The 15,629-nt window shown below is 37.9% G+C and overlaps 1 protein-coding gene across 5 annotated transcripts in view; it reads left to right on the top strand.

Annotated features, from left to right (window-relative positions):
* LOC121876200 (major facilitator superfamily domain-containing protein 1-like) overlaps positions 1–15,629 on the top strand; it is a 59,038-nt gene that overhangs the window by 15,565 nt on the left and 27,844 nt on the right. For all 5 annotated transcript variants that reach the window (XR_006090725.1, XM_042381171.1, XM_042381174.1 and 2 more), the window contains exons 5-9: positions 7,341–7,546; positions 10,600–10,810; positions 13,536–13,749; positions 13,987–14,084; positions 14,295–14,407. Coding sequence is in view for 4 of the 5 variants with exons in the window: in XM_042381171.1 (XP_042237105.1) it covers positions 7,341–7,546; positions 10,600–10,810; positions 13,536–13,749; positions 13,987–14,084; positions 14,295–14,407 (842 nt within the window). In the remaining variant the exon portion in view is untranslated. The remainder of the gene's footprint in view (positions 1–7,340; positions 7,547–10,599; positions 10,811–13,535; positions 13,750–13,986; positions 14,085–14,294; positions 14,408–15,629) is intronic.

The raw sequence follows: 15,629 nt of genomic DNA, 5'->3' as shown, positions 1-15,629 counted from the left end.
TGGGATCCCCACAGTTTCAAGTACAGTACATTATTTGTATTCTGTTTTTAACCTTATACTGTATAGAGATTGATTTTAGAAGGTAGTAAGCATCACAAAAATTGTGACTCAAGTCCCAGGTGGCTGATTTGATCTGACTTTCTGCCTCATTTACACACAATTGCAGAGTCTCAATTGTTTCTCTTACTTTGACAATACAACATATATATTTCTCACTCATGGTCGGTTTTATTTTTTTCGATTTCTGTATTTATTTATATATATATTTTTTTAATGGTACAATTCCCCCCCACTTCCCCCAAAGCCCTGATGTGGGTCAGTGACCTGTGCCTGGGTGGGCTAATCCCCAGTTAAATACAAAATTTTTTTTATCTTGGTATGCTTTTATACATCCCTAATTTTGTGCATGTACTGTACAGTAATGAGTTATGGCATTATTTATCTCAACCTATATGTGTCCTTTTAAATTTTTAGTTAATTTTTTTTAAGGGCGTCTTACATTAGGTCAAGTTTGTTTTTGATGAGTTCCTTTTATTTCCAGGGTCATGAATGAAGGGCCATAGTCAATTGATAGATTATTGTACAGTTGAAATGACTAAAAAATAGAATTTCAGTAAAACAAAATATTTTCTTCAGCATTTGCTTTCCAGATTTATTTATTTATTTATTTTTTTTTGGGGGGGGGGGATAAAGAAAACAATTCCAATTGGTTTTCTTGCTCCCATTACCCTCTTTTCAGCAGAGGATAATCTGGTGTCTGGGAAGATATTACAAAAGAGTGCTCATAAGTTATATCTCCCAATTTTACCCATTCATTGCATCTGGTTAACTTTATGGCCTACCACCCTGTGAGTCAGTAATTGAAAAAGTATTAAGCATATGTAGTAATGAAAATATATAGGGTACTTTCTCCTGATGGCAACAGTGTAGGACTCGGCTGGATCTGTCTGTCTTCTCTCTGTCAACTTGTTCATTCTTGGAAGGTTACGCAACTCTCTGCACTGCTAGACACAGGGTGTAGCAGCAGAATTTTTTGTTTCCACTCATAATAATCTTGTGAAAATGTAGTAATTGCTTTATATGAATGGCCATTCATTTTCACTTGATAATTCACTTAGTTCATCTGTATCATACCCAGCAAGAATATCACCATAATTAGTGGGGTCAGGGGATGGTGTGGTGGCAGCCCACAGTTGTCATACTCTCTTCTCTGCCATGATCAAACACACTGACTCATGCACTTGGTAACATTATGAAATTTGCTAATTGGGCCTTCTATCAGACAGGAGTTATGAATGCAGAAACCATATATGCACCAGTTACAATGCACTCATATTATTCAGAGACAACATACTGTATGTACCAGCCACAGTTAATGAGTTAAAACTTAATAACCTGAAAAATACTACAGTAAAACCTAGATAAATCGTACTTCAATATATCGGAATTCGCTCTTTTTGGACTCTTGAGATGCTCTGATCACCAGAAATGGGGAAGATTTAATAAAAAAAAAATCTTATGAAGTGAACAACACTTGGTGAATACTGTTCTAATCAGATTTGCTATAGGCCTACTGAGAACTAAGACACTTGAGTATGTAAGCAGGCTGGGGCTGATCAGGTGTTGCCACATAGGTCAGGTTTATTTATTTGTTGATTCAGTATTATATTCTCTTATGATTGGCCTCTTATGGTTTATGATTCATCAAGATTATAACATCTTTAGTAATAGAGAAAAATACAGTACAGTCAACCCTCACTTTACGCGGTTAATTCAACCCACGGCTGCCCGCGTAAAGTGAACAACATAACATATGGGATTAATTGAAATAGAGACCGGGCCGACCCCCAAACTCCACTTTTTCCCGACACAATACGTACGTTTTACTAAAAATAACATCTTAACTTTATGATGGTATTCACAAACACATAATATAGAAAGGAACAGTCAATAAACTGAAGGTTAGGTTAGAAAAAAACAAGGTTGGAGTTAACACTTACGTTAGTAGAAGAGATGGGTCGGCGTACGGGAATGGAGGCTGGTTCCGAGGCAGAGGGCAGGCTACTGGCCCTCAGGTGAGTCACCATCACTGTCATCCACACTTGTCAGGGCCTCCTTGACAAATCCCTCAAAGTCATCATCACTGTCTCTACCTCTGTCACTATCACTGGCTTGTGCTGGCTGTGGTGGGTTGCGGGCGAAGAACTCTGTTATGCTTTGCTGACGGCTGGTGTTTATGTTGTCGTGATAAACCTTGATGTAGGGCTCCATAGTCTGCAACAGCTGGGTAGTGAAGATTTCATACCTGTTTGCGTCAGGGTCGTCGGAAAGGAGGAGCTTGACTTTCTCGATACACTTGATGGCACCCCTAACATTACTATGGGATAAGAGGCGTTCTTCTTGGGATGACGCACCACCTGCCTCTTCACTGACGTCATCATCATCTACCATCTCGTCGGTAGTCACATCAGGATCCCTTATCACCTCCAGGATGTCGTCGTTGGTGGTCTCGGAGAAGCCTGCAGCTGTAACACTCTGCGCAGTTTCTCTGGCAAGGTCCACTGCTACTGCAACAGTCTGAATCTCACCAGTCACAGATTGACTCTGCTTAACGGCCGGAATGCCTTGCAACACATATCTCCATGCGTGACGAACAGTTGCTACAGACAGCTGATCCCATGCCTCCACCAAGAAGTCCACAGCTTTCTTGATGTTGAATATTCTCCAGAATTGTTTTAAAAGTACTTGTTGCCCTGCCAGCTGTTGATCCTCGTCGTCTTCGCTCTTGCTATCGGTGGTGGTGTCACTCAGGTTACGCAACTCTTCCCTGGTGTTGGTGTAGTCGTTCAGGAGCTTGAATTTTTTAGTAGAGAATGCAGCTTTTACATTACAGATTAACTCTTGGTCCATGGGCTGTAATATAGACGTAGTGTTGGGAGGAAGGAAGACCACTTTTACGTTGGGGTGACGATCTAACAGTAGGGGCGAGTGTCCTGGTGCGTTGTCCAGCAGCAACAAAATCTTGAATGGCACATTCTGTTGCTCACAGAATTTCTTCACATCGGGAACGAAACAGTTATTAAACCAGGAGAGGGACAGTGTAGAGAACATCCACGCCTTACGTGCGGTCAGCCAGTGGACATTTAGCTTGGTCATGTCCATGCTCTTGTAGGCGTGCGGCTTGCGTGCTGTGTGGATCACCGATAACTTGAGCTTACAGGTACTGGAGGCATTGGTGGTAAACAGGACGGTGATGCGCTCCTTCTGCAACTTCCGGCCCCGAATCTTGCTGGCATTCTTCACAACGAAGGTCTTGGAAGGTAGCTTTTTCCAAAAAAGACCAGATTCGTCCATGTTAACACCTGGTCGTCGGTGTACTGTCCTTCCTCCATAATCTCATGTAAAAACGGAGGAAATTCCCTAGCCACAACACGATCAGCACTAGCTTCTTCACCACCAATGTTGATATTGGTGATCTTGTTCCTCTTCTTAAACCTCTGTAACCACCCAGAGGAAGCATTAAAGGGTTTGGGCTCTGTAATTCCCATCTTTCGTGACACTGCAGCATACAGTTCACGTGCGTACTCCTTAACAGAGCGCATGTCCACCGCCATGTTCCGTCGCGCCTGACGCACCAAGTAGCTCACAAGTAATTTTTTCGTCTTGAGAAGCACCTGGTTGTGGAAATACTTGATCATAGAAGCACCTGTAGATTTTGTGATGTTCATGTGCTCCTTTATCTTGGCTGCATCCTTCTTAATTGTCCTGATCGTAGACTCGTTAACACCATGCTGGCGCGCGAGATCAACCTGTCTTGTTCCTTTCTCCAACTCTTGTATGATCTTGTACTTAATTTCGTAGCTTAAGGAACGTCGTGTCTTCTTTGGCTTAGGGCGGCTGGGTCCAGGTAAGGAAAGGTTTCTCTCTGGGGGTGGTGGTCCGGCGGAAGCCATTTTACAGAACAATGGATGCACGATTACACGGTGTGGCCTGGAGGGATGAAAGTGCCGTGGCTAGGTCAAGCGTCGTCTTTCCTCCCTCCCTCCCTCCTGCAGGTGGACACGTCATATTACTTTAAACCAATCACAGCTAGCAGCGGAGGGAGGTAAGGATGCATGGCCCAATTACAGTCCGATACATCATATGACGTCACTGATAACGCAACAAAGACACACACTGCGCAACCTACTCGCGCTGCTTACACAACATGGTGGATGGCGGGAGAGATGGCGGGAGGTTTGGATCCAAAAATGGCGCGGCGCGAGATGACCGCCAGCCGCTCTCCGCATAAAGGGGTACACGCACCGCGGAATGTGAGCATTCCGGTTTCGGCAGGGTACCGCGTAAACGTGGAAACGCGGAATGTGGGACCGCGTAAAGCGAGGGTTGACTGTACTGTATGTAATTTATAATATGACTTGAAAATAAAAGGGTAAGCTGTTTCATAAGGTTGTTTACTCAAAATGCATTTGTGTGAGCTTTCAGTAGACTAGCTTACAACAGGGGTCACTATAAAACACTGTACTGTATAGCATTTGATATGAAGATACCTTTCTAACAACGTTATTTACTACCTTTTGGGCGTTATGTGATTACTCAGTTTGGCTACTTGTACACTTATACAAATGATAGTGAATAAACCAGGGTATATGCAGATACATAATACTTTACACTATAATATTACTTATTAAGTGAAGATAAATACACTACAATAGTATTTATTAAGTGGTGATAAATACACAACTGTACTGTACTAATTTACTAGGTGTTGAAGACAGACATTGTGTAAGCTGATCAGCTGTTTGCTCTTTGTAAACAATTGAGTATGAAATGACTCATATTCAGTGTGGGATTCTTTTTTCAGGAAAGCTGATTCTTTTAGGATAATATTTTATCAACCTGGCATCAAATGATCCTAAATTATATGAGAATTGTGGTGGAATTGCATAAAGAAGTGTTAAAGGAATCTTGTGGGAGAGAAAGGGAGCGAGACACCCACCTATGCTACCCTCCCACCCCTCTGCCTGCTGTTCCCAGATAAACATTCATCTTCCACATACAATATACTCCTACAGTAGAACGTCGATGTAACGCCTTTCCAAGAGAGGTCGCTTTAAACTGAATTCGCTCTAAATCAAAGTGTTGTTTCAATGGAATGATTTAGTTTGGTACTTGAGAGAAACACAAAATACTAAAAAGACTTTGAGTCTACCCAGATGTACCTCAGCCCATCTCCTAGAATAAACAAAACATTGTTTTTTGTAGTATTATGTTAAAACAAACACTCATAAATCAACACAGCTAAAATTAAGGGGTGCAAAATGGTTTGTTTACTGGTTAGAAAGATATGGGGGGGAGGGAGGTGAGGTGAGGTGATATGTTTGACAGCTGATGCCAAGGTCTAGTGCTTAGTTATTTATCTGTCCATAAGAGTGACTTTCAGTTTTTCTCTTATAAAATGTCACTGAATTGACATGGAAGAATAGAATTAACATAGCTGGAATTCTTATAAGATAGTGATTAATTTGAATATAAACATGCTATGTAGCTAGCATTCGGCATACAAATTTTAGTTCTAATTTAAGAATTTTATTAAAAGAGGAAAAAATTTTATCTTGTGCAAAATATGTGATGTTTATATTCAAATTATTCGCTGTCTTGCAAGGATTCCAGCAATACAAATTATATTCTCCTAACTTTAATCTGTGACATTATATAAGATAAAAACTTTAAGCCTAAAACCACCAAACCCTGGCTGGCAGGGAGGGGGGGGGGAGGTGACAGTGACATGTTTGACAGGTGGCACCCAAGGTCTAGTGAAGTATTTATTTGTTTATTTACGTTCTTTTGCTTGAGTTTATGTTTTTTGCTTATAAAATGTCATAGAAGTGATTAATTTGAATATAAGCATGCTATAGTTTGCACTAGACAAAATTTTTAATAATCATTTAGTGCATTATTTTGAGTACATGTACAGTACAGCTTTGCCCTTAGGACAGTGTAGTGTGCCCAGAGAAACATTAGGCGCAAATTTTAAAATATGATACGCCAGATTGACTCGCGCAAAATAGGAAAGATTCGCTTTAAATTAAAACATTGTCCTTAATTGTGGGTGTCGCTTTAAATCAATGATCTTAAATTGAATCGCTTTAAATTGACGTTCTACTGTACACTTATTTGTTCTTATTTTTATCTTTATAGTACTGTACAGTATACAGTTTTCTCTTATTCATAAGACAAATTCTGTGGTTACTTACATGTAACACTTTATAATAAATAACAATCATCTTGGTGACAAGAAAGTTGTTGACAACCAGACTTATATGTCTGATTTTCAACCCAGAGAGTTCTGTTTCATATTTTTTTCATTGTTGATGTAATATTCTTTTAATAACCTTGTTATACATTTAAAGACCTTAGTTGTTGAAGTGCAGTAAAAACATAACTGGTTTTCTTTAAACAGTTCAGGTAAGCAGTGTTATCTCTAACTCCCCTCACCATTTTAGCTTAAGGTCCACGTAGGTAACATTCCTACAAATCTCTAACCCCTTGCCCCATATATTCGCTTTTTACTAACTTTCACATTTTTCGGACTGTGGTCTGCCCCAATTAGTCAGATTTATCGAGGTTCTGTTGTATACCGTAGATAGGGCACCCTGGTTTTATTATACTGTACTGTACTGTACTGGACGAACAATTCATACCTTTTTACTTTTCTCATCTTATTAGACATCCTCATGTGCATGCTGTTCTATTTATAATATTTTTAAGATTAGTAAGTTTTTAAAAGGGGTCAGGTAATTTATGTACAGCCTGTATAATAATTTGTGAACAGGAGGTATAAAGAATGACTATAAGAGAAAGCTGATAAGTAGAAGTGTAAGATTTAATTTAAATTTTTGACATTATTATATGTATTTTAACATATTGTTACTTTTTGCTGTTGCTTTACTGTATTCTACTCTGTTATTTATCTTTATTTATATTTATTTTTTGTATCTCTTGGTCCACCACAGAAAAAGTGGCAGAGGATTAAAGATAATTAGATAGTTGCAGTAGGTATACTCCATGGGTTACTAGGTAGTGCTCAGGACTACGGTACCAACTTTGGAAGTGCTGTTTTAATCCTGTGCAGGCAAGGATAATGGAACATTAATGTGCTGTTTTGTTTATGGAGCCAGTCACTATCCATGTCAGTAACCAAAGCTAAGCTTGTCTATTTTATCTAAGGTTTACCACCCAATAAGTTGTGAGAAGTCATTATTATTTTGTTGTTCAAATTTTTGGGTAGAATGTGTTATAAAGATCATATAACATATTCTGTCCATTTTTTGTTCTAGTATTGGTGGAGAATCACTTGCTGTAGCACAAAACATCTACACTGTTAGTTGGTTCAAGGGGAAGGAGCTCAACACAGTGTTTGGCTTGTTGCTGAGTATGGCAAGGGTTGGATCAACAGTCAACTTCCTCACTATGATACCTATCTACAATTGGGTCAACAATTTTGCGGATGGTTATCGGACACTCGGAATTTCTTTAATGCTTGGTTAGTTACATTTTGTTGTCATTTATGTGAAATGAATTTTATTTTGAGAAACAAATTTATCAAAAGATATATCAAAATTTCATATTATGCAGATTGGCTGTAAGGTAACAAAGAATGATATTAGGTTGAAACAGGGTGAATCATCTGTAAGTGAGAAGCTAATGGAGCTTGGTTAGGGTAGCTGAAGTTAGACTAGCCAAGGTTTTATGAAGTCTGGGTTAGGTTACATTCACATTAACATTTTGTGGACTGGATGGGTTACTAACACTGAAGACCAAGTGGGATCCATGTGATGCCTATAATTTTTGGGTGGATTTTTGCCATGTTCACAGAATTATAAATGTTTCCGGGACTTCCTGTGTGGAACCAATTCACCTGGTGTCTCATTTGTTGAATTTATTTATTTATTTACTAACACAAGCAAAATAAATAAAAAATTACAAACTTTTTCTTAATTAGAATAAGTAAACACTAATTAAAAAATATATATACCCTTGTATATTTAATTTTTAAGTCTTGCTGCAGGCTCTTGAAACACAAGTATACTAACATCTGAATAACAAAACAAATTCCATGTTGTTCATACATCTAAGAAAAAAGTTCTTTTGGAAATAAAGTTTCTCGATGCCATTTGTCCATTTATGATTTATAGCACATGGCCATCCATGACTTTATTTATGATCAGTTTATAGACACACAAAAACTAAACAAAAAGTTCATAGTACTGTTAAGGAGTGACAGGGCAGCAAACTTCACTGGGGACTTCATGGACCCCACTTGGTCTTCTGTGTTACTAATTTGCTTTAATTTTTAACTCGATTAATTACTTAATGTTGGTAGTAAACACCATTGTATGGGAGAAATACATGCCCTTTTTTTCTCTCATCACTTGTTTGGGCACCTTCCCGTTGCTGGATGAAGGTGGTTGAGGGCATTTGGGAGCCATCACAAGCACAAGGAACACAGTTGTTAAGAGAGCAGAGTAGCACACGTGCGAGACGGACAAGTGTTTATCCCGGACTGAGGCGGAGGGAGCGCGGGTGGGCCAGCCTCCTAAGACAAGAGGAACATTTTGCGGGACACCACAAAACTTGCGCACTCCCTGTCCCGGCTGCGAAAATGACGGCAACTTTAAAACTACCCGCAGACATTCTTGGGTACATCCAGGGTGTCATCCGCAAATAATTGAGGATCGCGAATAAAACAATGTGAATTGTCAGGGCATGCTGTATACATAATTGTACTAACTTTTTACATATTAACACTGCTTTAACAGTATTTTTGGTACAGTAATATACAGTACAGTACTGCACAACACACATCGTATACGAAAATAGCAGTGGGCAAGCAAACACTCCAATGCCTGGAATCGAGAGATATTTTTGGAATTCTCCGCAGATGCTGATGATGCAATCCTCGGAAATTCATTCTTATACCTTGAATGGAAAAATGTTTCCTGGAATTTCTTGGAATGCTAAAAAAAATCTATCGAATGGAGAGCTTTTGGGAATCAAAGATTCCGGCTAATGAAGAGATTACTTACAGAAATACACTGAGCAGCACTGGGAAACAATTTTTGCACTTTTTTCCCACCTTTCACTCTTTATTTTACCATCTTATTCACCCCCATGCATTAATCGGACTCTTGCACATAATATCAATTATCATTTTCATCAAGAATATGAAAAACAACCAAATTTACAACTTTTAATGATTTAAGTAAGCCACCAAAATGGGTGGGAAGGCAGTGTGTGCGAAAGAGGTGGGCTTCCCTCTCACACATGGTGGTCCCATTCAAACAATACCACAAGACTTAGGCCCACCCATGCAGCTTGGAACAGTCCTTTGAGTGGCTACCCAGGTGGCTTGAAATACTGTAGACTGTTAACCTGATTCTTAACCTTTAGACTCTTAAGGGTTAAGAGTCAGGTTTCGTATCAGTTCCATTTTGGCCACGTTGCATCATTGCAAGAAAAAGGTTTGTATGCTTCAAAAAAAGTACAGTGTGCTGTATATAAATTCAATTTCTGAGGACATTCCTGCGAGAGCCACATGAAGAAGGAAATGCTGGTGAAACATTATTAGGATGACACAAATGAAAAGTTGGAAGGGGAAAAATAGACCATGGAAGAAATGGATAGGGGAAGAAATGAGCCATGGAGGAGTTGGGGAGACTCCGCAACTAAATTATAATACTGAAAGCCATGTGGAGTATTTTGTTATAGTGGATACTCAGCAGGTGCTGAGAAATATAAAACCTTATTTTCGAGCTGATTTTTTTTTTCATTATGTAATTGCTGTGGTTGTTCATTTTGTTTACACCTTTTGGTTCATTGCTTGTGTTTCTCCCACTTTAGAAATATGTAGAGGCAGAGTAAGAGAGAGCTAGACCATAGTATTTTTTTTTTTAAACTTCATACAATTTATGTTTTCAAAATTTTCATCATTGCCTTCTATGGAAACATTATATGTGAACTGGAGGTAGTTACTGCCATGTCTAAATGTGATGTTTAAGAAATAGTTCCTGTTATTAGTGAATCTTGGTTTACTTTCATAATTTTCATGGTTTAGCCATGATGATTAATCATCAGTGTTTTGTTCAACCAAATGTTTTAACTATTAACTAATGTATGACTAATAACTGAAAATTTTATTTTGGTAGATAATGTTTGTAAAGTATGCCATAACTTCATTAACAATTTACCAATTTGGTTAAAAGTGATTTTTCCTCTTACCAGTTAGAGTAAACATTAAACCGCCTCACTTAAGCTACAATACAAAGTTTGTCCTCAGTTAGAGGAAAAAAGATCAATGTGGGAAGGTTAAAAAATCGAGACCTTAATTTATCAATATTTGAATCAAGTACTTTTTTTTTTTTATCATCTTTGCCACTGATCGGCTTGCTAGCCGCTTGGGCAGTCAGAAAGGTCTCTGTTAAGCATGGTTGGCAAGTACTGGGTCCAGGATGTATGCCATTGTTACCCATAATAGATAGGCAAATGATAAGCATGAAGCCAATAAATGCAAGTACTAAAATAACACTTCTCCTATAGCTGGTATCACCTGTGTGTTTTCCCTCGCTTGTGCCATCATACTTGGTCTCCTGGATAAGAGGCGATCTGAAGTATTGCGCCTTGATTCCGCCAAGTCTGGAGAGAAGGTTCGGCTTTCAGATGTCCTGTCATTTCCACTGTCTTTCTGGCTGCTCTCCATTATTTGTGTATCATATTATGTTGCCATCTTTCCCTTCATTGGTCTTGCAAAGTAAGTAAACAACTCTCCTTTCTTGTTACAATATTTATTGTAATTCTTGAATTTTATATTTTATGCTTAGTCATTATCAGTGATTAGTATTACTGTAATTAAATATGACCATTATTGATTTGCAGATTATTAATTATACTATGAAGACAAATAGCATAACAGAAAAAAATATCATAATATCCATTCATTTATGGCCTACAGGCTTTGGTGATCTACCATGATTGTTACATTGACTTGATAAGATACCACCTTGTCGTGCTCCCTGAGTGCTACTATAACTGTCTGTCCGGCCATAACCTAATCCATCAATTCCTAGAGGGAAAGGGTTCCCATAGATATAGAAGTTGCCATTTGATTAAAAGGATAAGAAGGTTTTTTAAATGATAACTATAATGTAATGATTTTCTGCCGTCTTTTGGTCAAAGAGAATGTCATTCCAGGCATCAGTTAACACTCATGGCTTCTCTCATGCTTGATCACTGCTGGTTTTACTGCAGTGTGCTCATGTTTTATGGTTCCCTCCCCCCTTTTTATTATCACTGCTACAGGACAGTCCTCATATTATACTATAGTATAATATAATACAAGCCCTTGCAGCTCATTGGCTCATAAATAATGTACAATTAATACTGATATATTGCAAATAAATCCATATATAACTGTTGAGGATACCCAGTTCTGGCTCACTTTAATTTTCACTTAATATATGTTGAAGATATAACTGCTTGAAAATATTAACTTTCAAGATGTGATTGGAAAAAAGTTTAAAATAAAGGATAAGGATTTGCCTTAGCAACACAGCAGCATCCCTAGTGCTTTGCCATGGACCTTCTGACCTCCATACACGTGCCACACAATTTTGCGATGGAAGCCCATAGATACAGTAATACCTTGTTACACCAGACTACAGTAATTGTGGAGCAGTTTCAAAATCAGTTGGCTGGGAAGTGGAAACTATAAGGGAAGAAGGATGTCTGAAATCCTTACATTAATACTGTTATAGAATTAGTCTTGCCAGTCCATTGAGTATTTACACTCATTGGGCTGGTCTGTAGGAGTTAGTTTTATTTAGTTTTATTCATTTGCTTTGTTGCAGGGCAGTAGTCACATTTCATGATAAAGTTGGTTGATGAATTACCATATTTTGCGACGTAGAAGACGCCCCTTTTATTAAAAAAATATATCTTGAAAATTACCATGCGTCTTCCACGACGCTAGTTGATGGGTTGTAGCGGAGGTTTTCTTAGGGTCAACTGAAATCAGCCCCTTTCAAAGACTGATACCTCATTACTTAGCAATTACAAGTATTCTCTATACTGTAAAACAATTGATTTAACTAATATTGTTGATATGCTGTGAAAAATACGATTATTTACTTACTCAGTAGGTAAAAAATAAAAAATAAACGGCTGCTGCTGTGCGGTTTGTTTACTAATGGCAGTGGTGTGACAGCGCTATCTATTGAGGAATTGCATCATTGTCATACCGACAAAATCAAGAGAAAAAATTTAAACACTACAGCCTGCTAGATGCGGAGGTGACCAGGTGTATAAATTGAGTGCTGTATTAAAGATTTCCACTTCTTATACAGATTTTTTATACAAAAATTTATGAAAATGACGACTGATAGCAGTTTTAAGTGATGATATTCATAGAGGTGTGTGAACTTGTGCCAAAAGGGCTGTATATCAAGCAACGGTTTCACTGGTGTCGGTTAGTAAGTACAGTACAGTATAAAAAAAAATTTCCTAGAATTACGTTTCCAAAATCAGGGTGCGTCTTCCACGATGCAGCGTCTTCTACTCCGCAAAATACGGGTATATGTTAGCGATGGATGGTAGTAGTGTATTCCACAGGGGTTAACTCTTCATTTGGAACTGAAAAATATTCCCAGGGCCAAGGCCAAAACCCATGATGATGAGTTCAAGAATTTAGGTGAATACGTCCTCCGGTGTGTAACCACCATATCTTGCCACAGATTCAGACAAAACATTGACGCAAACTTATTTTGTCTCCTTTAAATAGTCTGTGAATTTGTCACAATTCAGTCAGGAAAAGAAGGGAATTTATTTTCTAAATTTTTGTAGCAACCCTGTATAAGTATTCTGTACCTTTGCACTTGGATATAAGAACTTTAGTTATAACCTCGTGTATATAAGCTTCTTTGAACACACTATCCATTTTATCAATTTCTTCTTCCTACCAATATTTACATGGCTTGTCTATCATAGGCTGTCCACAAAGCCTGTAGGTCATAAAATGTGGGATTGATTCTGAAATACCTATTTATGGTCAAAGGCGAATGGGTAGTGCAGTATCCCTCTCTCCCTCCTTATGTTGACAGAAAATTTTCAGGTCAAGAGTGTTCATTTAAAAACCCATCTGCCTTTCTAGCTGTGAATGGTAACATCCATATCTTTGGTAGACCCTTTTTCCCACTGAGAATTGATAGACTGGGTTGTGTTGCAAAGATAAACAATCTGTATAATAGTTTGGCTACTGTACCTGAGTACAGTAGCCAAACTATTATACAGTATTGTTTATCTTTGCATACGTAGGCTTTGGCAATTTGTGACGGTGAAACTATCATGGACTAATCATAAACCTTCACTCATAGTGGACTTAGGGATCAATCCCCCATTTTATGAAGTGTAATTTATTAATGAATTTATTTATTTATTTATTATAATGTAATATAAATTTCATTATGTCCTTATTTCTACAGAGTTTTCTTCATGCGGAAGTTTGATTTAGATGACACAACTTCTAATGCCGTCAGCAGTATTGTTTACATCATTTCTGCTTTTGCCTCTCCATTAATGGGTTTCGTGGTGGATCGCACTGGTCGTAATATTCTTTGGGTGTTTATTGCTGTGATCTTCTCCCTGGGCTGTCATGCTATGCTCACCTTCACCTTCATCAATCCTTTCATTCCCATGGTATGTCTACAGTACTGTATAGTAAAATATTTAATGTGTATAAACATCTCATCCTTACATTACCTGATTTGATCCAACCTAACCTCAACTAAATTATGCTATACATACAGTATTACATATTTTATATAGGATTTGAGATCTCAAAATAGTTCATGTTTCTCTATGGTTGATTAAAGGGAGACATTGATGAACATTTTATATATTTTTTTTTAACATAAGCAAAACTTTTGTCCTCAGAGTATTCTAGGCCTGGCTTACTCCCTTTTGGCCAGTGCTTTGTGGCCAATGGTCTCCCTTATCATCCCTGAGCATCAACTGGGTACTGCTTATGGCATGTCAGTGTTATTAGTTTAAGTATTGTTGTTTTTGGTTATATTGTTTATTAAGGAGATGTATTACTTATGGTTGTTCTAATTTTTACCTCACAGTTAGGGTGCAAATAGGTTAGTGTGCATACAAAATATAGTTGATAGTTGTGTGTACATGCATATATATATGTGTGTGTGTGTGTGTGTCTGGTTTGTCAGCTCTTACTTACATTTCAGGATGCAGAGTGTCCAGAATCTGGGTCTTGCCCTCATCAGCATGTTGGCAGGACTGATAGTGGATAAGAAAGGTTATTTGGTTCTGGAGATATTCTACATGGTGTGGCTCTGTGGTAAGTTGTTGCTGTGCTTTCTATCTTTGCTAGAAACTATATAGGAAGTATTTGTAGTTACTACTCTTGGATGATCTAATTTGTGATATTTTAATACTCACATTTCTCAGTTTACTTATTATTTAAAATTTTGCAGGTAGTTTCTCATATTATGGTGGTGGGTGGTCATCAGCAAGACCAACACAGACTTTTCCCTCCTTCTCCTGTTATTCATTCTGACTAACTCCCATAACAGAAGTGTTCCCTGTCTTTAACAAGACCCACCTAGATATTGAGAAGGATATCTTGACAACTTTTAATAGAACACCATAAGTGATTGCATTTGTAATAACAATTTACTGTGACTGAATGAGGCCAAATGAAGGAAGAGTCTGAGTTATTGTTGCATTATGGTAAAAGACTTACATGAGCAGATTTTTTTTATTTATTTTTTTTTTATTTTTTTTTACAGAAGATATAAATTTTAAGGATCATCTAAAGATAAACCCTTCATTTTTTCACCTGAAGATTAACCACCTTATTCTAACCAAACTTAACCCCCCAGTAGCATTAGGGTGGTTAGTCTTCAGGTTAAATAAACTAGGGGTCAGATTTTCTGGAGATCCCATTTTAAGTGGGTGATGGATATTGAGGGCATTAATTTTACATTTCTTATGGAGTAAAAAAAATGGTGATTGACAGTTGAAGTAGCCAGTTGAGTAGCCTCTGATTTCTTCTTAGCTACAATGCCTCACTTATACTGAGAGCTTCCCCTTCTGAGTGGTTGCCCAGAACAGCAGAGCCTCCAGGCCATCTTAACATTACATACAGTACCTCCTTTGTCCACTACAGTATCCTCCTATGATGAAACATGTCTCCCAACATACCTGCTGTATTACCCTGATGCACCTTCTTTACTGACCTCTCCTCCATCATCTGTCTCACGTATCCATACTATTTCATCAAGCCTTTCATGACTCATTCCACCATTGCATAGTTGACATCCTCTGCCTTCTCAACCATTTCACATGTTCTATACAGTACACCTCAATATTTTTTACCTCTTTTTTTTTTTTTTTTTTTTTTTTAGTAATCCCAGATTTAGCCCTCAGGTAACCCATCTTTGTTAATTGAATTTTAGAGTGTTTTGATGCATTCACTCCTAATACACTGAAATTGGAGGTTGGTTATTGAACAGGAGCTTTCACTGCAGATTTAGTACAAAAAGCACCTCAACCATTTG

Source organism: Homarus americanus, unplaced genomic scaffold (assembly GCF_018991925.1).
Source record: "Homarus americanus isolate GMGI-L3 unplaced genomic scaffold, GMGI_Hamer_2.0 scaffold34921, whole genome shotgun sequence".
Taxonomy (NCBI): Eukaryota; Metazoa; Arthropoda; class Malacostraca; order Decapoda; family Nephropidae; genus Homarus; species Homarus americanus.
The sequence above is the reverse complement of the archived record's forward strand: the minus strand, read 5'-3'. Positions and strand labels throughout refer to the sequence as shown.